Genomic DNA, 23173 nt, shown 5'->3' with positions numbered 1-23173 from the left:
CTCACTTAAAGAATATTTTACTCCTTATAGAAAATTTTTAAAAATAAGAAAAGATATGGAAGAGTCATCCGTAAGTCTATCACTGAAAGATTTTCACAATCACAATTTTTTTTGTTTCATTATAGTATATACCCTCTTTCCTGCACATACATACTTATCCCATTCTTTTACAAAATTAAGATTATATTGCATATCACAATATATATTGTGAGCAGTTTCTCAAAGACAAAATCTTACAAATGTAAGGCTAGATATCCTAAACACTTCATTTAATATCACAAATGAGGTTTTTGTGTATTGTTCTTTTTTATTTTTGTGTGTATGTGTGGTGGTTTGGATTTTTTTTTTCCTCTAGGATGGGTGGAGTAGTCTAGTCCTCATTTCCCCTACTAAAAGATAGCTAAAAATGATGACTAGCAATTCAGAGGCAGTTAGTGGATTCTGCTTTATTTGAAAATTATATCTTTAGTTTCTCTTTTTCCATCTCACTTAGAATTTGGGGACTGAAATTCACTCAGAAGTAGGCTGTGTTCTGCATTTATAATGTATCTGGTGAATGTTGCTTTTGAACTGTATATACACTGTCTTTCCCATGATGATTACATTCAGTCTCAGAAAAATCTTTTCTATTGCTTAAAATAAGTAGAATGAGTGATATTTTAGAATTCATTTGACATCAAACTGATCATAATTATTTCACTGAGACTTTTCTTTGAGAACTTTTCAATAAGTTCTCAAAGTAGAGTATTTACTACTTTGACATAAATGGCTGATTCCTTCTCCGGAACTCTTTGTATATAGGGTGACAGTAGGTGATTTACTTCAGCCAGTACTGGTTTATACCTGTTGTTTTGGTGTAATGATTTTTATTAGTGCCTCCTTTTACTCTCATAAGTGCCCCGGTTTGAAAGGTAAATTAAATGATCCTGCATTTTTATATTCCTATATTCTGATGCTTGAACAACTATAAACTTAGTCATGGACATGTTTCCTTTCTCTCCAATAGATCCTGAACACCAGAGAGCTAATGGTAACTTAAAATATTTTGAATATATAATGGCTAAAGAAAAAGATGGTAATAAATCTGCTTCAGATGACCAATCTGATCGGAAAACCACACTGAAGAAAAAAGGGGTTGCTGTGGATTACCTGCCAGAGAGACAGAAGTACGAAATGCTGTGCCGTGGGGAGGGTATCAAAATGGTAAAGTGGAAAAGCCAATTGTGTGTGTGTATGAATGTGTGTGTGTGTGTGTGTGTTTGTACATAGTTCTAGAGAGAATCAGAGTTCTTTTATATTTAAGCCTATGTGATAAAAATTAGAATTAACTGCTTAAAGTATTACAGTATACCACATCACCTTATTGTGGGTGTCACACTTAATATGCTCCAGCTGTTAGTAAAATAGTTTTAGAATAAAGCTTTAGAATAAAGAATCATTATTGCATTTTGTTTATTTTTGGTAATATAACTCTTTGCATAGGCCAGAAGAGGCTTATTTTTATAAGATGAGGGATGAGATAATTTAAGGGATAAGATCATTTAAGCTTTATCTTATATCTTAATGCAGAAGAGATTTCTGCAATCTTAATAGAAATAATATATCATCCTAACCCATTGTATAAAACAAAGAATTCATCTATACAATAATCTTTTGTGGTTTTGCTCCTAGCTGACCTTGACAAGATTGCTTAGTGAAACATGTTAGTCTATTTAAGAAATATTTAAAACGCAGAAAGGATTTCAAAAGATTTTTGCTTTAACATTTATTTTTTTTTAAGTACTCAAATGTGCCTATAAATATCCCTTCCTTTATTGTATATCTATATTTATGTATTTATAACTCAGAATACCAGTGCTTCAGGGTGTTAATAGATAAAAGACCACAAACAAGTTTAAGTTAGGAGAACATAGGTTTTTGTTCAGCCTCAGGACTTTTCAGAGTCCTTTTATGATAATGTACATCACGGATATGCTATACATTGTTTCCCAACATTAATAGATCATGGAACCCTTTTTTTAGGAATATCATGGGGTACTAGTGTTCAGCTGAATGTGGGCATATGTAGAAGGAGTTAGTGAATTTTTGAAGTAAGTACTTTTAAGTTGTAAATATTTGAATAGCGTTGTAAGGTTTTCTCTGCTACTGATAAACTCAAGCTGGACTTTACATTTTGATATTGATGACTTTTTGACATTTGAGGACTTATCGTTGACAGCCTAATCTCTAACAGCAAATGTGTAGATCATATCTATGTTGACACTTTTGATAGCTAAGTTCATGGAGACCTGGAAGAATATGCTTACTTTTGCTTTGGTGCTAAGGAGTAAATATAAGGGTAATAACACTCTGATAGACTCATGAAATATTTTTTTAATTTCACATCTAAATATTTTATTATGTATCTATTGAAGATAAAGATAATAATCAAAAAACCATTATCATACCTAAAAAAATTCATAATATTTCCATAATATCATGAAACATCTAGTGAGTGTTCAAATTTCCAATAGTAAGCAAATATTTTTTATTGCCCTTAAAAACTATTAAAGAACAAATCAAAATAAAGCCATAGGTATAAAATAGAAGTCTGCTTAATTTGCCAGTTTGTTGATATGACATACACACAGTAACTCTGCCCAAAATCAAAGGATCGTCTTTATCCTCAGAATAGTTAAATTCACCTCATGGTTATATCAAAGACTTATATAAATACATATTTAGATTTTTTTTAAGTTTATTTGTTTTGAGAGAGAAACTGCATGCACGAGTGGGGGAGGGGCAGAGAGAGAGAGAGAAAGAGAGAGAATCCCAAGCAGGCTCCGAGCTGTCAGTGCAGGGCCTGATGTGGGGCTCAAACTCATAAACTGTGAGATCATGACCTGCGCCAAAACCAAGAGTGGGATGCTTAACTGACTGAGCCACTCAGTTGCCCAATAAATCTTTAGATTTGACTCTAGGTAAATAAAGTACATGGAGAATAAACATGAATCATTATTTACTTGTCTTAGTAGGTTAACCTAATATTTAAAACAAAACTAATATTATTCCTACTTCATATATGATGCACTTATTCAATCAAGAGAAGATTCAGCAATGGAATCACGTATTTAGTTAATATAGGTTGAAAGGAACATTTGTTTTGTCGATCACTCAATTTTTAATATCTATCAATAAAAGCACCTGCCTTCTTTAATAACTTATTTTTTCTTTTTCAGAGTTACTCATTTTCATCTTTGCTTTTTAAAACTACCTAACTAAATCTATTTATTTATGCTACAAGCATTTAACTGGGAGGTATTTAGATAAACCTGATGAGGTTTTGTTTTGTTTTATTTCTCCTTTTAGAAATTTTTTTTTTCTGGGTGCTTCCCAGTTAGTTTGTGAAGTTTGGAGCAATGCTGGTCATTCATTTCATATTTTCATAAATATGTCATTATTTCTTTCATATTTAAATATCTCAACTTTATTTTAATGAGACAAGGGTTGGAAGAGAAACCCTACCTTTTTTCTTATATAAGGCCTAACACTTCTCCCAGAAAATAATCATTAATAAACCTTGTAAAGTCCTGAATGCCCCATTTGATGCAAAATACTGGCAGAGTACTGTTTCTTTTGTATAGTCTACCATAAATGCTCTATTTATACACAAACATGATTATTGTTTCTTTTCTGCATAGGAGCAAGCATTAAAAATATTATTACTCTAATATATTTATCATTTTTGTAACTTTATGTTTAGACTCCTCGGAGACAGAAAAAACTCTTTTGCCGTTATCATGATGGAAACCGGAATCCTAAATTCATTCTGGCCCCAGCTAAACAGGAGGATGAGTGGGACAAGCCTCGTATTATTCGCTTCCATGATATTATCTCTGATGCAGAAATTGAAATTGTCAAAGATCTAGCAAAACCAAGGGTAAGTAATTTTTTATCTTTTCTCCTTCTCAGTTTACTTTACCCATGTATCAGTTTTGCCTCTGCAAGTTACAAATATGATAATTGATATGGCAATAATCCCACAGATAGTTTTACATATTGTTGTCATAACATAATGGAGTTGTCAACTAAGCTCTATGCCAATTTTTCCTTAGTTATTAACACAAGTAGCAAACCCTGCATCTGGGTTTTAAGCACTTAATTATGAAAATCGTAAATGAGATTTTTATTGACACTTAAATTTGTGTTTCAGTATCTTCCTGAAAAAGTTTTGTATGTATTTTCGGAACTTTAGTCTCATAGACTAATCAAAGACCAACTTTCTCCTATCTTCTATATTTTTATCTGAAAGAATACTTGAAGTATTTTTATTTCCCTTCTGGCACATTATTACTAGAAAGATATAATTGGGCACAGTCATCATGCTAATTTGAAATAAGGACATCATAGTTTTCTGAATTTAACTCACATAATTTACCTTAAGAAAAACAATTTAATGTAAATACAGTCCCATAAACTTATTGTTTAGCATAGAAATTCTTCTTTTATGAGAATGGGAGAAACACTACCCTTTATGGTCTTGCCTTTTTCCCCACCAGCTTGTTCTCATTGAACAAGATCTCCATTTTATATCATTGATAGTAAAATACAAACTGCCCTCACTTTTATAAAGAGACTGTTACACAGGAGTTGGCAAATTTTTTCTATAAAGGTGCAGATAATAAATATATTTTAGGCTTTGCTGGCCATACCATCTGTCACAGCTACTCACGTTTGCCACTGTAGTGCGAAAGCAGCCATAGAAAATATATAAATGAGTGTGGCTGTATTTCAATAAAACTTTGTTTCCAAAAGCAGGTGGCAGTCCATAGTTTGCAGATCCTTGTTATATTAAAAGATTTAATTATCTGGATTTCTGTACTGCAAAATAAACCTAAAGTCAGAATTTTTGTTGTTGTCAAATTTTATGATTCCAAATTGGTACTTTTTGTTTTTTTATCAAAGATTACATTTTAAATGGGAAAGACTGGTTATATACATATATATATATATACACACACACACACACACACACACACACACACACACACATGCATACATATATGTGTGTGTGTGTGTGTGTGTGTGTGTGTGTATATCTCCAAGGGAATTCTTATCACTCTTTTTTATCATATTGTGCCAGTATTGTCTGAATTCCTATTTTCGTCCATTCTTTGTGGTCTATAAACCAAGTAAACCAAAACATCTTGGTAGAATATTGATTAAGAATGCATTTCAGCTTGGGGATCAAGTCATATATCTCTGGGTTTGGAGACCTCAGTCTTCAAAGGGGATGCCTCAGTTGGATTATTTTAATAAAAAAATTCAAAGGCAATAAAAATTTTATTCTCTTTTGTTAACCTCCAAATCACCCTCCATTTTTTTTTAAAGTTTAAAATCATTATCTTGGCTGTCATCAATTTCTTACTGTTTTTGTACATTTATGAGTTCTTTTCATCTACCTTTCTGTTAGGTCCCAAGATTATTTCACTGTATATGTGAAATATATGAACATATATATTGAAGGAAGGAAAGATAGATTTTTGAAACAAATTTTGAACAACATTAACCTTTGCAGACAGTTGCATCACTAAAAAAATTAAGATAAGAGGTTTGAAATGGATCATTAACTGCAAATAGCCATTCTTGTAACTATAAATTAGACTTCACATTTTAGAAATTTTTCTTTCCTCACAGTCCCATCATCCAACCATTGAAAGAAATTTAATTTCTAATCTCTTTTGTGTATCCTCCATTCATGCAAAGCAAAAACAAAATTTTTAAAATAACAAAAAAAAATCCAAAAACTAAAAAACTTCCAAGTCTCAAGGCTTAACACAAGATGACTGGAAGTCTATGGAGTTATTTTCTCTTTTCATTTTCCTTTGTAAAAATCCCAGAATTCTGACCGGTTGGATAAATGTGATTCCTTTTTTTTTTTTTTTTGTTTTGTAATGCAACTATTTTGATGGTTGGCTTCACAGCTGAGGCGAGCCACCATTTCAAACCCAATAACAGGAGACTTGGAGACGGTACATTACAGAATTAGCAAAAGGTAAGAGATGTGTATGTTGCATATTTTGCCCTCTAACGAGTGTTTTGTACATCCTACAGGAATTATTCATTTAAGAGAAGTAGGTCATTTTCAGTCTCCAGCTCAAGTCACTGCCTATTTATATACGCATGGGTAAAATGCTTTGTGTTTCTTGGGTCTTTCCCTTTAACTAGAAGTTCTCTTTAATCTTTAATTGGTCTGTTATTTTTAGGGAATTAATATGCTTTGCATTTCTCTTCAGGTCAGGAATCCAATCTCCAGGAAATGGCTTGATACTTGTTTTCTGTTTCCTTTTTCTTGCCAAAGGGGAAAAAAAAGAAAAAGAAGCAGCCTGGATTAATCTGGGAGTAGCCTTTGTTTATATAGTTCTCTCACATTCATAAATGCTACAGTGAATTCACATCATCCTTCATGGTGATTGTACTGGCATTTGTTCATTCATCTTGTGAAATACCATTGTCATTTTGAAGTAATCTGTATTCCTCCTGTTGGAGTTATTTTAAAAAACTTGCTGACTTGAAAGCTGGCAATGGAAAGAACAGAGTTATGCTTCTGATCTCAGTCTTCCAACTACTATTATTCATGAACTTAGTTGCCTTTTACTTCGCCAGAGAGACTTAACTACAGTTTTATCTCAGAGTTTTAAAAAATAAATTTAAAGAGACTATTAACTATTCTTTTGTCACAATACTTAAAGGACATTAAACTTCTAGATCTGAGAAAGCTCCTGTGAAACCCAGTGCTATAAATCATTTACATACAGCTTCAAATGATTAAAAAAAAAAAGTGAAAGGACAATAAATCTACAACAAAAATATGTCAACCCATTTTCTCTTGATTTGGAAGTGGCTTTTCATTTATTGCCACCTTTCTAAATGTTTTTGCTGATTTGAAACAATTACCTACCATCCAGACCAATCTGAACTCTTCCAATCACCTGTGGCTTGGCAAAACAAAACAAACAAAAGCCCAAAATTGCCTGCTACGTTAGTAAGTCCTTGTCCTTTCTCTTTTTTTGTAGCTGAGCCGAGCTACAGTACATGACCCTGAGACTGGAAAATTGACCACAGCACAGTACAGAGTATCTAAGAGGTAAGGGAGTAATGGAGAGAATTTTAGTCTTATTTGGACTATTTTCTTTCTTGAGAATCTATTTTAATAAAACCCATGATATGGTTTCTAAGACCTAGGCTTTAAGCATGACAACTATGCCTGAATTTTCATGATAGACTAATAAACAGACATGGTTATGGGACAGTTAACAGAGATTTTCTAGAACTAACTTACTAGATTTCAAAATGCCTGCTGAGACTCCCCAAACTCCCCCTGAAATTGAGTTCCTATATTGAAGTAAGAGAAGTTCCCAAAGAACCATCATAGAAACAAGGCCTAATTTGGCTTCTGCAGTAAAAGCAAAGGTTTAAAAATCTCTAAGTCACCAGAATAGCTATAGGTATTGAGAAAGGGCATGCCTTGAATGATTCCATAACAAATCTTTTTAAGTCAGTTGGTTTCAAATTCTTTGCTTTTACCAATGTTTAAAGAGAATTTACTTAAGTTATTACCTGATAGACCACTGAAATAATTTTAACAATAGATTACTGTGTAACTAATGTATATAACTTAGAAGGAATCTGCAGAATAAGTGAATTATTCCAACAGAACTCCTTTTCCATCTACTTATTTACAAAGGAGTTTTCTCAGCTCTCATGAAAATGAAAATAGAAATATATTAAGTTTGGTCTCATTCTAGAAATAAGTAATATTTATCCACAGTTACAATACCTAATTGAAAATAACGAAATAAGCTCCTTCCATCTCATTATATCAATTTATAAAAGTATTTTTGTTGTGGAGAAGTATAATGTAATAAAAGACTTCTAGGAATAGAAATGTATATCTCTAGGACAAGGCTTCTCAACCTCAGCATTATTGATGTTTCAGATCAGATAATTCTTTGTTGGTGGTGGTTGCCCTAAGCTTTGTACAAGCTTAGCTGCATCTCTGGCATCCACTAGATGCCAGTAACACCCTTCCTCCCAGTTGTGACAGTCAAAAATGTCTCCAGACATTGCCAAATATCCCTTGGTAGGCAAAATCCATCTCCCACCCCAAAGACTTCACCTCTCCACACATGTTGAAAGCCACTATTCTAGTATAAAAATGGAATGAAAATGCAGTTCAAGAGGAAAAAAAAAATTTGAATATTATTGCTGTAAGTCATAGCAAAAGTACTATGAAGGCTGTCAGAATGCATTGTTTCCCTACTCTTTTTTGGGCAAAGCTCTATGTCCTTTATATGGTAATAACCTTCAACATCCTCACACACATTTCCTGGTTTCCTAACTGTCTGCCCTATACTACTTGCCTCCCCTGCCCCAGGTAGAAGTCATGGAGAAAATTTAATCTCTGTGATATGTCAGGGAGATGAATAAATGGTAAGGATTTGCAGAAACTAATTTGGATAATGTTTTGATACATGATTTATAATGCTTCTGTGCATTGTAATTAACTCTAAATTTCAAGTTAAACTTCAGCTATTTTTGCATTCTATTACAGAATATTATGCATGTGTTGAAAAATAAACCCTTTATTTGTGGGGGTAAAGAAAAAAATTAACCCATTAAAAATAATATTTTATCAAAGATTATTTTTATTATATGGTTTTAGGCATTTTTACTGTCATAAGGCTTGTATCTAACTTCTCTAGATTTGGATGCTTTTAGGAAGCACATAAAATAAAATTTTCGTGAACTTAGTTCTTTGGAAGTCCTTTTTGGAAATTTTTTATATATACAATGGACCTTTTGAAGAAATAGCCAGCCCACAGAGTCATTGGACCCTTACCAATAAGGCAAAATAAATTATTCTTGGAAACTTTTTTTTCCTTAAGAACTAAATATTTCTAAACATTTTGAACTTATTTTTTTAGTATTCTAATTTTATAGCTCTGAGAAGAATTTTATTGGACTTTTTTTAGAAAGACACAACCATACTTTATATTATATAAGGCAATAGAAGTCATTTAGCCAGCAGCATTAGAAGTTTTAGAAGACTAATACCAGAATAAATTCACCTAATCGCAGCAAAGTGTGCAGAGAGTGTGTTTGTGTTCAAAATTACCTAGTAACAATAGAATTCCACAGCATAGTGATATTTATATTTACCCAAGGAAAATTGTTCAGCAAATCTTTTAAAAATAAATATATATGTTGAGAGAGGCCATAACTGTTAAAGAATTGGCTCCATAAAATATCCTATACATTTCATATTTAACAAATAAAAAGTTTTTGTTATTTTAGGAATTCATTAGCTATGCTGAGACGTTTTCTACCCATCAATGTAAAAATCTGAATTTTGAAGATGCCTACAAGTGAAATAAATGTTTTATGTTTCCTTCATACATTATACCTCTGAAAAAGGCATCTCAAATGCAAAGTAGAAGTATTTATGTGTACTGATGTCAGTTAATGTGGTTCCTTTTGCTGTGGGAACATCTGTATTTTGAATGGGTCAGAAAGGAATCTCAAATATCTGTATTTTGAGAAATTTCTCAGTGATTACATCATCTTCTGAGGAAGGAAAATCTGTTCCAGCATCCTAGCAAATAGAATTTTATTTGGGTAAAGTATCTGTGGAAATTCATTACTGTTTATTTATTTTATTGACTTTCTGAACTTTTGGTAAGGCATCTCTGTCCTTTCCTATATTATCCTTTCCGATATTAAAAAAAAAAAAATCCCAAACTAAAAATTTACTACAGCTTATTAATGGAAATGCTAATAATTTTGGCTGAATCAGAGAAATGGAATTTTAGTTTTGAAAAGGTAAACATTGAGTTACTGAAAAGGCAGTTTAGTTATGTGAGTTCATTAAGTCCAGTTAAAATAATATAAAGAGATTTGCAAATAAACAATCCACTTTAGTAGAAAAAGCTTCTTTGATTCTGGTGGGTTATTTTTGGAAGTAGTTTTCATTTTCTTACTCTCAAGTACAGATTTCCTACAATAATGACATTTTCTTATGCTTGAGATTTAATGTAAATAAGGAACAAATACAATATAAAAGCATATTAATATACTATAGAAGCAAATACAAATATATTTGAATAATTTCAGATATTTTTAAAATTGGAGTCCCTTTTAACAATGACATTACTCTCTTTTGGGTTGAACAGTGGTTCTCAGCTCAGATTAAAATAACTGAAATGGACAGATCTATAGTGTTATTTCATAATTGTCCCACTAAAAACCAAAGGGCTGGGATAAATTTCCAGTCTAGGTGATCAGCATTTCTTTGTTAACCATCAAGCGCTTACAGAGAGCAAAACTTTTTTTTTTTAAAGACAAGTATTTTTTTTTTTTTTAGTGTTTATTTTTGAGAGACAGCCAATGGGGGAGGGGCCAACAAGAGGGGGAGAGAGGATCTGAACTAGGGGTGGAACTCACGACCTGGGGGATCATGACCTGAGCCAAAGTCAGCTGCTTAACTGACAAAGCCACCCAGGTGCCCCAAGAGCAAAACTTTTAATAATTCTTGTTTTTGCAAAAAATCACATAGTGGTTTTATATTAGCTATTTGTAAAATGTAAATTTTCACATGTGTTGAGTTAGAAGAAGGTAATGATACTATTCAAATTATACCACTCACATTTTCCTTTGGAACTTTGTAACATTCTCCAAAACCTCCAAAATGAATTTTTCTATTTACTGAACATGAGGTCCTTATTAATGTATTAGAAATATAGTAATGCAGTATGAGAATGTTGTTCCTTAATCAAATAGAGCATTCCAGTGACATTGTAAAATAGCATATATTAGAAGAATAACAAACACTTCTTAATAAAAAAATTCATTAGAAAGGAAAAAATGTTGAAACATTACTCTGAATATACAACTTAGCTCTTGGGTTCCTGCGATTAAGACCAAAAGGAATATAGCTTGTGTTATCTAATTAGTAACAGAAAAAAGAAACACATATAAAATTATCTGGAGAAAGAGATAGGGTTTTCTCATGGCACTAAATTGTGTTGTACGGAAAAAACACTGTATAACTTAGTTGAAATTTTTTTTTCTTCTTTTTTTAATGTTTGTTTATTTTTGAGAGAGAGAGAGAGAGAGAGAGCATGTAAGCAGGGGAAGGGCAGAGAGAGAGGGAGACAGTGGATCTAAGAGCTCAATGTGAGGCTTGAACCCATGAACGGGGAGATCATGACCTGAGCTGGAGTTGGACACTTAACAGACTGAGCCTCCCAACAATTTCAATTACAGTTGTACAAACAATAAAGAAATGTTCTTCAAATGATTTATCCTGTTACAGCAAATACTGTAACTTTATGTTCTAACTCTGTTGAAAAACACTGAGTACTTAGAAGAGAGAGCCTTGATTTCTTTTGATTTCATTTAGTCCAGGAATGACTTCCAGATTCTAAGGAATAGACAGTTAATATATAATATAGTATCATCGTCTTCACTGAATTTTTTGGCGGTGTTACAACAATCTAAATTCAGGGCTAATTTCTTAGAGTAGATGATAGGTCTATAATAATGTTGCTGAAGACAGATTAGCAGTTGGGGTCCAGATAAAGAAGATGTTTTAAATGTATAGAGTTCTCCAGCTAAAGAAAATCCTATTATGTTTTGGAGAGGTTTTCATATGAAAGTCAAATTAAGTGAAATAACATGCATAAGTAGAATTTATTTTCCACTCTAGTGACTATAAGAGAACCACAATTAAGATAACAGTTTATTTTTTTTATGTTTATCTGAGAGAGCATGCAGGAGGGACAGAGAGAGAGGGAGAGAGCGAGAATCCCAAGCAGGCTCCACACTGCCAGCACAGAGCCTGACGCTGGGCTCAAACTCAAGAACTGTGAGATCATGACCTGAGCTGAAAGCAAAGGTTGGACACATAACCAACCAAGCCACCCAAGTGCCCCAACAGTTTATTTTTTTTAACCTGTAATCAGTCATTAATGACTTTAACTGCTAAGCCTCAGACCTTCTGTTCATATCATTTATAGTATAACAAGTGCAATTTAAATTTTTTTAAAAATCTAAACAATTAAAATATTTTCCTTCTAGGATTAGCAAAAATTAAAAAGATTGATTCTGGCAAGGATTTTCTGAAATGGGCACTCATAGCATACGTTAGGAGTATAAATCACTTTTTTGGAGAACAATATGACATCATTTATCAAAATGTGAAAGTCGTCTAGCAGTTCCACATGTAGGAGTTTAACCTACAGAGATATTTGCACAAGTATGCAAAGATATACAAAAATTTTCATTATAGTATTGTTTGTAATAGAGAAAAAGTAGAAATAATCTTATTTAACCAGTGCTTTATTGACAGACCTTCATGGTCATTTTGGAAGTAAAGATGGTTTATTTTAAAAAGAAAGGCAGTAGTTAAAAGCACTGTGGAATGGGAATGTAAAATGATATAGTTACTATGGAAGAGTCTGGTATTTCCTCAAAAAGTTAAACATAGGATTACTATATGAACCAGAAATTCCACTGCTAGGTATATACCCAAAAGAATTGAAAGGAGGGACTCAAACATTTACTTGTACACCCGTGTTCATAACAGCATTATTCACAATAGCCAAAAGTTGTAAGCAACCCAGGTGTTCATTCATGGATGAATAGGTAAATGTTATATATTCATATGATAGAATATTATTCAAAAAGAATGAAATTCCAATACATGCAACAACATGGATGAATCTTGAGAATGAATAAATGAAAACAAGTAAGTGAAATAACACACAAAAGGACAAATATTATGTGATTTTACTTACAGTAAGTACCTAGGATAGAAAAATTCATACAGACAGAAAGTGGATTAGAGGTTACTAGGGCCTGGGAGGAGAGGGAAATGGCAAATTATTGTTTAATGGGTACAGAGTTTCAGTTGGGATGATGAGAAAGTTCTGGAAATAGTGATGATGGTTGCACAACTTTGTGAATGTATTTAACACCACTGAATTACACACTTAAAAATGGGTAAAATGGTAAATCTTATGTATTTTTTAAACCACCATATATATATATATATATAGATATATATATATATATATATATTTTTTTTTTTTTTTTTTTTTTTTAAACTGAGGTTGTGCTATATGTACTGACTTGGAAAGATGTCAGAAGTATTTTCGGTGGCAGGGGGAAGTATATGTGTATATTGATACGGGAGATGGGAGGGTTGGTAGATTCCTAGTTTTTAAAAAATTCTCTCTGTACATTTGTTTATATACAGGGGGAAATGTTGAGGATATATAGCTATTTATTAGTAGTGTTTACCTGTGAGGAATGGGACTAGGAAAGGAACTTCATATACTTTTGTATTGTTTGAAATTTTTATAAGTATTTCTTTTTTTTTTATGTTTGTTTATATTTGAGAGAGACAGACAGTGCATGAACAGGAGAGGGGCAGAGAGAGAGAGATGGAGACAGAATCTGAAGGCAGGCTCCAGGTTCTGAGCTATCAGCATAGAGCCCGACGCAGGGCTCGAACTCACGAGCCGTGAGATCATGTCCTGAACCAAAGTCAGACATTCAACTGACTGAGCCACCCAGGTGCCCCAAGTATTTCTTTTTTTAAGTAGCTTTATTGAGATATATACATACCATACAGTTCATCCACTGAAAGTGTACAATTCAGTGGCTTTTAGTATATTCAGAGAGTTGTGCCTCCATCGCCATAATCAATTTTAGAACATTTTCACTACCTGAAAGAGAAATTCTGTACTCCTTAGCAGTAACTACTCAATCATCAATTCACCCCCCTCTAAGCCCAGTCCTAGGTGACCACTAATCTACTTTCTGTTTTTATGGATTTGCCTGTTCTGGAATAAAATCATATAATATGGGGCCTTTTGTATCTGGCTTCTTTCACTTACCATGTTTGTAAGGTTCATTCATGTTGATGTATGTATCTGCATTTCATTCCTTTTCATGGCTGAGCAATATCCCATTGTATGGATATACCACATTTTATCTATTTTATTCATCCATTGATAGTGGTGTTGTTTCTATTTTTTGGCTAATATGGATATTGCTGCTCTGAAAATTCATGTACAAGTTTTTATGTGAATGTAAGTTTAAATTTCTCTTGGGTATAGACTTAGGAGTAAAATTGCTAGGTCATATGGTATCTCTATATTTAACCATTTGAGGAACTGCCAAACTTTTCCAAAGTGGCAGCACCATTTTACAATCCAACCAGCAATGTATGGGGCATTCCAGTTTCTTCACATCCTCACCAACGCTTGTTATTTTTTTGATGGTTATGACCCTCCTAGTGGGTGTGATGTGCTATCTCATTGTGGTTTTGATTTGGATTTCCCAGTGGCTGATGATGTTGAGCATCTCTTTATTGGCTGCTTATTGGCCATTTGTACATTTTCTTTGGAGACTGTCCATTCAGATCCATTGCACATTTTGGTATTGAGTTATTTGTCTTTTATTTAGTGGTAATAGTTCTTTATAGATTATAGACTCAAGTCCTTATCAGACTTTTGATTTGCAGAAATTTTCTTCCATTCTGTGAGTTGTCTTTTAACCTTATTGATGGTGTCCAATGAAGCACAAAAATTTTTTTATTTTGATGCTATCCAGTTTACCTATTGTTTTGTTGTTGCTTATAGTTCTTTTTTGAGAGAGAGGGGAGAGAGAGAGGGAGAGAGAAAATCCCAGGGAGGCTCCACATTCAGCACAGAGCGTGTGGGGCTTGATCCCACGACTGTGAGATCATGACCTGAGCTGAAATCAAGAGTTGGATGCTTAACTGATTGAGCCACCCAGGCTCCCCTGTTATTACTTGTTCTTTTGATGTCATAGCTAAACCAGTGTCTAATACAAGGTCACAAAGATTTACACTTGTATTTTTTTTTTCTAAGAGTTTTATAATTTTACTTCTACATTTAGGTCTTTAATCCCTTTTGAGGAGTCATACACACACACACACACACACACACACACACACACACACCCCGTAGGGAAGTAGGGAGTCCAATTTCTTTCTTTCACATGTGGTTATCCAGTGTCCTTGGACTATTTGTTGAATATAACAACCATTTCTTGCTTTTATAATTTTAAAAGTGTAAAGTGAAAGTTTGGAATGGTAATTTGCTAGAATAGCAAGAGTGAAGGCGTTCTTGGTAGCAGGAGACTTCAGGCTGAAGAGTAAGCATTGTCAAAGAAAAGATTAAAGATAAAGAGGCAGTGATTGATAGAATGAGGCCTGGGGAGTTAGAAAGGGTAGGTTCAAAAACATAGATAAAAGATCCAGCCTTTGTAAGGCTGAAGGACAATACTTCTACCAGAATATAAGAGAAAAGGTAAGAATAGATGCTTGTGGTTGCAGGGACGGAAGTTGAAGGTAATAGAAGTAGGAGACAGGTTCTCTGTGGGTGATAGGATGGGACAGGAACAATTATCAGGATGCATCTAGTTTAAAATTTTAAGAGAATATTTACCAATCTTGTGTTGCAGTTAGCTATAAAAATCAAGTCAGTAGTTTGTTGCTTATAAAGTTCAAAAATCTGTCAAATTGTTGCCAGCCAAAACGATAGCTACACCAACATACCGGATTAGTTCCTGGTTCTCCTAGCAACTCAATCAGAATTGGGAGAAATAAGTTCTTAATATATGTATCAGCTATACCCTTTATAATAATAAAATTTTTGGATCCTTCCTTTTCCTGCTCTGCTGAGGAATTCTACTCAGCCAGTCCCTATAAATTTGTAAGAGATCACGAGACAAATAATTATGGTAACATTGAATAAATCTTGGATTAGTTCTTTTTTTTTTAATGTTTTTATTTATTTTTGAGACAGAGAGAGACAGAGCATGAGCAGGGGAGGGGCAGAGAGAGAGGGAGACACAGAATCTGAAGCAGGCTCCAGGCTCTGAGCTGTTAGCACAGAGCCTGATGCAGGGCTTGAACTCATGGACTGTGAGATCATGACCTGAGCTGAAGTTGGACACTCAACCGACTGAGCCACCCAGGTGCCAGTCTTGGATTAGTTCTAAGAAATCTCCAGGATTCATTTATTCATTCAGCAGAAATAAATTGAGATCTGCTATGTGCCAGACACTGTAATAGGTTCTGCAGATATAGTAGGGAGCAAAACCAGGCAGACTTTATATGTATTTAGGACTAGTAGTTGAAAGAAGACATCTTAAACAACAAATTAATATATAATTACTGTGATAAATTATACAAAGTAAGAATATATGGTACTATAAAAACATTAGGGGCAGCTGCCTTCTCCACTTCCAGGTGCATGGAAGTAGCCTCCCCCTGATGTACTTTAGCTGCAGGCAGTTGCTAGCTCCGAGATTAATGATTTTGGGGGGTACAGCTGCCACCACCCTCCACCCTCTCAACCAAGGGTGATTCCCATAGTAGCATCTGGCAGGTGCCCACCAAAATCAGTGTGGTGCTGTTATATATCAAAAGGACCACAACCTTGATTGCTTTTGTGAAGAGCATTGTATTTCCTTACATCAAAGAAAATGTTAAGTTACCTGCAGACAAAAATACTTATTCATTCTTGGAAAGAAGAAGAGTGCCGGAGGACCTCAGTCTTTTGAGGTAACAGGCTGAAGAGGATTCCTATCAGGATGAGGTGTTTTTGACCTCTGCAACATCTGGGAATGGGGTGGATGATCTGCAGTAGATGACCCAGGCTGTGGTAGATAATGTGTGCTGGCAGATGTCTCTGGTCTCTGGTCATGGAAAGACCATGGTACTGACAAGTGCATGTCTTCATATAGAAGGCAGCATTTAACAGCTGGGAGAATGAAAGCAGCATTCTTTGAAGATGTAGTTCCAGCAGTTAGGAAATGGAGAGAAGCTGCAATGAAGGTGTATATTCTTCAGAGAGCATAGAGACATAGAAATTATGACTAGTACATTTTACAGAGGAAGATATTCTTGAGCCTGTTGATAGTTAACTTTGATGCCAAGGTTGGGCAGAAAGTGGAGAGTGAGAGTTATTGAAAGACTGCAAGTAGCATTGAATGCTCAGTCAACAACAACATGTTTTTGACATGTTACTGTGGAGGCTAGTGCTGCTGAGGAAGTAGACTTGCATGTAGCTGTGGGGGTGAGACATGGCTAAGTGGGGTTAAGAAATGATGAAAAGCCTATAGCCTCATCAAATCATTCAGCAAATTGTTTGTCTTCTTCAATCTAGGAAAAGATTTCTAAGGAAGACAAACTGTTTCTCATAGTTTGTCCCTGTAGTCTCATTTTAATGGTAAAAGTAGCTTACTTTAAAAGTACATATATACACATGTGCAAATATGTATGTGCTCAAATTACCTTCTACAGATACATGAGTGATAAAACTCTCCATTCAGTGAAATGAAACATTTTAAAATCTATTATATGTAAAAATTGCTTGAAACTATAACACTAACCACTACTGAGGATAAAGTATAGTCAATAGAAAAAACTAACAGATCAAATGTGTCATGTATCAGGCCATATACCAAAATAGAGAGCCAGTTTTGAGCAATGTTTTAGAAGCTTTGCTATTTTAAAATCTGGAAGTGTTTTAAAGTCATATATTTAAAAAAAATTTTTTTAATGTTTATGTAGTTTTGAGAGAGAGAGAGAAAGAGAGAGACACTGTGAGCGAGAGAGGGGCAGAGAGAGGGAGACACAGAATCCAAAGCAGGCTCCAGGCTCTGAACTGTCAGCACAGAGCCAGGCATGGGGCTCAAACTCATGAACCACTAGATCATGACCTGAGCCAAAGTTGGACGCTCAGCCAACTGAGCCACCCAGGGGACCCTCAAAGTCTTATTTTTAAAAATAAAAAATTGCCCATGTTTAATTGTGAGAGAATAAAATTTAGAAGATTACAACAGCTACATTTCTCAATATGTGCTTACCTATATACAAAAGACGAAGATAGTTGCCTGTGCTCCACTAGAGGGCAAAATTAGAAAACTCACTTTAGTCTTAAACACGAGAGTGTATGTTACTTAAGAAGAAACTTGCTAATCATTGTGGGATCCACAGTGATCCACAGCTAATCATTGTGGGATCCCATTGTGGGATTTCATTTCATGATTATCAATGAAAAAGGTACATTAATGTAATAGCTAAAAAAGAGATGTGGTTCTTAATGTTTCAAAAAACAGTCCTAATCCTGTCAATTGTGATCATTCTAGATTTTATAGCTGCCTTTCTGACAGTATCTTAGCACAGTTTGAGAAAGTAAATTATTATTATTTACTATTTTTAAAATGAACTTACTGAAATCAATCTGTCAGATCAAGAAGAATTCTATATATTTTCTTTTGAAATGGGTATGAGAAATGTAAATTTTATAACAGTATTATTTATCCTGGTTCAGTTCTTACAGCATGTCATGTCAATTTAACGTTAGTAAAAAAAACAAAAAAAAAAAAACAAAAAAACAGAAAAAAAACCTTCTTTGTCCTTTTTTGTCCTATTCCTCTTACTAAAATAAAAAATAAACAGTTTGACAGGAAGGAGTGAAGGAAAGCTTCTCTGAAGAAGAGATGACTAAATTGATAATCCAAAGCCTTATCTTTACAAAATGAAAAAGAAAAATATTTGTGGCAGAGAGAAGAGCATGTGCACTAGCCTTGGGGCTTGCTGGAACATGTTCTTGAAGAAGTGATGCTGGGGTACCTGAAGAGAGACCGAATATAGTAGTAGAAGTTCTAAGGGAGACTAAGACCGAGCAACCAGAGAGACTGAAGGAATCCTGAAGAATGAGTGAGTGAGGAGGAGTTTCAAGGATGAACATACAGCTGTTACTAGAAGGGCAAATACCATGAAAATTGGAAACATTTTGTTAGATTTAGTAGCACAGTAGTTATGGGTGATATTAGCCAGAGCAGTTTTGGTGGAGTGATAGGGACTGAGGCAAGGTTGGAATGGATTAAGAAATGAAGAGTTGGGTGCTTGGCTGGCTCAGTGGTAGAGCATGCAACTCTTTATCTAAGGGTTGTGAGCTTGAAACCCCATATTGGGTGTAGAGATTACTTCGAAGTAGAATCTTAAAAAAAAAAAAAGTCTGTGGAAAAAGGTGACTTAAAGAGGGAGGAGAAAGAGATTGGTAGCTGGAGCAAGACAGAGAGTTAAAGGAAGGAACTTTATCTATTTTTTTTATGGAAAAGACATAAGCCCAGTTAAAAGCTGTGGGAGGAATTGAGAAGAAAAAGTTGATCATTTAAGAGAGAAAAGGTCTAATCAATGAATTATGCTTCCTAAAATGTCAGAAAATAATAGAATTTAAGACAGGGAATTAACCTTATAATGGAGAGAAATCTCTTTGGAACTGGAAGCGAGGAACTAGATGAACTAAAAGGAACAGATAGATGCAAATGTATGTAGATTGTATGGTTTCTTTTTTCTCTTAGGTAGGAGATATGTACTGAGAGAAGGGGGAAATTAGGTGGGTTGGGATTCAGAGTAGAAAAAAGGAGGAAGAGTAAGGGCCCATTTGAAGTTGGTGTTCATGAATTTTCAGGGAATACATATTTGCCCTATTTCATGACTTTATTCAGTAGGGTTTGGTGACACAGGCGTAAGCTTAGAGAAAAAATTTCATTAAGGATAGTATTTTTGCCAATTTAATTTAGGGATTTAGCAACAATGTTGATGAAATGTGGAGTGAGAGATTGATGAGAGAAGTAAAGGAAAAAGGCTGATAGACCAGGAAAAAGCATATATAAAGGAGATAGTTTAATTTGGGAGTACCTTTTTTTATTTAGCTATAGTTCCCATACCATAAAATTCACTCCTTTAAATAAGTGTATAATTCAGTGGTTTTTAGTCTTTTTAGTTGTGCAACCATCACCATTATCTAATTTCCAAACATTTCCATCACCTCAGAAAGAAAGCCTGTACTTACTAGCAGGCACTCTGAATGGGAACATCCTCCCTCCCCTGGAAAACCACTAATCTACTTTCTGTATCTGTTGATTTGCTCATTCGGATATTTCATATAAATGGAATCATGATATGTGGCCTTGTGTATCTTGCTTAACATACTGTTTTCAAGGTTCAACCATGTTGTGGCATGTTACCAGTCCTTCATTCCTTTTCATGGCACAATAATTGAGCATATGGATAGATCACATTTATGTATCCACTCATCAGTTGATGAATATTTGGATTATTTCCATTTTGGTCATTATTAATAATGCTGCTGTGAATCTTTATGTACAAGTTTTTGTATGAACATATGTTTTAATTTCTCTTGGATATGTACCTGGGAGTGGAATTGCTGGGTCATGTGGTAACTGTATGTTTAACAATTTGAGGAACTGCCAAACTGTTTTCTAAAGTGGTTGTACCATTTTACATTCCTACCAGCAATGTATGAGGGTTCTGATTTCTTTACATTCTCACCATCACCTGTTATTGTCCATCTATCTGTTTTTATTATAGTCATCTTACTGGGTGTGTTTGGATACCTTTAAAAACTTATTATTTATTTTTAATTTGTTTAATGTTTATTTTTCAGAGAGACAGTGTGAGCAAGGGAGGGGCAGAAAGAGAGGGAGGCACAGAATCCAGAGCAGGCTCCAGGCTCTGAGCTGTCAGCACAGAGCCCAACACGGGGCTCGAACCATGAACTGTGAGATTGTGACCTGAGCTGAAGTCAGAGGCTTAACTGACTGAGCCACCCAGGCACCCCAAAACTTACTGTTATTTATGCAAGTAATATAAAGAAGTAATATAATGAATTTAAAAAATGAGGGGCGCCTGGGTGGCTCAATCAGTTAAGTGGCCGACTCTTGATTTCAGCTCAGGTCATGATCTCCTGGTTCGTGAGTTTGAGCCCTATGTAGGGCTCTGCACTGACAATGTGGAGCCTGCTTGCGATCCCCTCTCTCTCTCTCTCTCTCTCTCTCTCTCTCTCTCTCTCTTTCTCTCTCTCTCTCTCTCTCTCTCTCTCTCTTTCTCTCTCTCTTTCTCTCTTTCTCTCTCTCTCTCTTTCTCTCTCTCTTTCTCTCTCTCTCTCTTTCTCTCTCTCTCTCTTTCTCTCTCTTTCTTTCTCTCTCTCTCTTTCTCTCTCTCTCTCTCTCTCTCTCTCTCTGCCTCACCCCTGCTAACTCTGTGTGTCTCTCTCAAAAATAAACTTTAAAAAAAATGAATTTTTTTCTCGTAAAATATTTACATTATATATATCAGGCTAAAAACCCTATGACCTCCACCTCAGTCAGTTCCTATACCTTATCTGGGAAGAAAAAATGTTTTCAGTTTGGTATGTATTTTTTCAGAATTTTTAAAAATTCTGAATGTAGGCAGCTCTGTATAGCCTTCTTACATTAATCCAACTGTTTTCAAAGAAAACTCTATAATAAATGAGATTAGTTTTTTCTTTTCCAACCTTTAACTGTGAAATATAGCATTTTTAAAGGTTTATTTATTTATTTTGAGGTGGGGGGAGGGGAAGAGAGTGGGAGAGAGAGAATCCCAAGCAGGCTCTGTGCTGTCAGTGCAGAGCCCAAAATGGGGCTTGATCCCACAAACATGAGACCATGACCTGAGCCAAAACCAAGAGTTGGATGCTTCACCGACTGAGCCACCCAGGCACCCCTAACATGTAGCATTAAAAAAAAAAATTACAACATTCTTTAGTAAAAATCACATCAAACAAGCCAACTAAATGCCTATAGGTAAAGGCTTATTATCCCATATATTATGGCTTTTAAAATGGTGGCTCTTAGTCTTTACTTATTGAAACATTATAAGTAAAACTAATATTTTCTTCTTGTTAGTGCCTGGCTCTCTGGCTATGAAAACCCTGTGGTGTCTCGGATTAATATGAGAATACAAGATCTAACAGGACTGGATGTTTCCACAGCAGAGGAGTTACAGGTAGGTAATCACATTATCCTTAAACTATATGCTATCACATTATTTCTTTACACTTTTTCTTTTTTTTTTTTTTACTTTTTTTTTTTACTTTTTTTTTATTTTTTATTTTTTTTAATATGAAATTTATTGACAAATTGGTTTCCATACAACACCCAGTGCTCATCCCAAAAGGTGCCCTCCTCAATACCCATCACCCACCCTCTCCTCCCTCCCACCCCCCATCAACCCTTAGTTTGCTCTCAGTTTTTAACAGTCTCTTATGCTTTGGCTCTCTCGCACTCTAACCTCTTTTTTTTTTTTTTTCCCTTCCCCTCCCCCATGGGTTCCTGTTAAGTTTCTCAGGATCCACATAAGAGTGAAACCATATGGTATCTGTCTTTCTCTGTATGGCTTATTTCACTTAGCATCACACTCTCCAGTTCCAGCCACGTGGCTACAAAAGGCCGTATTTCATTTTTTCTCATTGCCACGTAATATTCCATTGTGTATATAAACCACAATTTCTTTATCCATTCATCAGTTGATGGACATTTAGGCTCTTTCCATAATTTGGCTATTGTTGAGAGTGCTGCTATGAACACTGGGGTACAAGTGGCCCTATGCATCAGTACTCCTGTATCCCTTGGATAAATTCCTAGCAGTGCTATTGCTGGGTCATAGGGTAGGTCTATTTTTAATTTTCTGAGGAACCTCCACACTGCTTTCCAGAGCGGCTGCACCAATTTGCATTCCCACCACCAGTGCAAGAGGGTTCCCGTTTCTCCACATCCTCTCCAGCATCTATAGTCTCCTGATTTGTTCATTTTGGCCACTCTGACTGGCGTGAGGTGATACCTGAGTGTGGTTTTGATTTGTATTTCCCTGATGAGGAGCGACGCTGAACATCTTTTCATGTGCCTGTTGGCCATCCGGATGTCTTCTTTAGAGAAGTGTCTATTCATGTTTTCTGCCCATTTCTTCACTGGGTTATTTGTTTTTCGGGTGTGGAGTTTGGTGAGCTCTTTATAGATTTTGGATACTAGCCCTTTGTCCGATATGTCATTTGCGAATATCTTTTCCCATTCCGTTGGTTGCCTTTTAGTTTTGTTGGTTGTTTCCTTTGCTGTGCAGAAGCTTTTTATCTTCATAAGGTCCCAGTAATTCACTTTTGCTTTAAATTCCCTTGCCTTTGGGGATGTGTCGAGTAAGAGATTGCTACGGCTGAGGTCAGAGAGGTCTTTTCCTGCTTTCTCCTCTAAGGTTTTGATGGTTTCC

The 23173-nt window shown here is 34.9% G+C and overlaps 1 protein-coding gene across 2 annotated transcripts in view; it reads left to right on the top strand.

Moving 5' to 3' along the window:
- P4HA1 (prolyl 4-hydroxylase subunit alpha 1) overlaps window positions 1-23173 on the top strand; it is an 89545-nt gene that overhangs the window by 43954 nt on the left and 22418 nt on the right. Inside the window, exons 7-10 of one of the 2 annotated variants that reach the window (XM_011287347.4) lie at window positions 1007-1203; window positions 3743-3919; window positions 7056-7126; window positions 21820-21919. In XM_011287347.4, coding sequence (XP_011285649.1) covers window positions 1007-1203; window positions 3743-3919; window positions 7056-7126; window positions 21820-21919 — 545 coding nt within the window. Of the gene's footprint in view, window positions 1-1006; window positions 1204-3742; window positions 3920-5963; window positions 6035-7055; window positions 7127-21819; window positions 21920-23173 lie in introns of both variants that reach the window. The other variant, XM_011287348.4, reaches the window with a different exon arrangement.

Source organism: Felis catus, chromosome D2 (genome assembly GCF_018350175.1).
Source record: "Felis catus isolate Fca126 chromosome D2, F.catus_Fca126_mat1.0, whole genome shotgun sequence".
In the NCBI taxonomy this organism is placed as follows: Eukaryota; Metazoa; Chordata; class Mammalia; order Carnivora; family Felidae; genus Felis; species Felis catus.
This window is presented reverse-complemented; position numbering and strand designations above follow the sequence as displayed.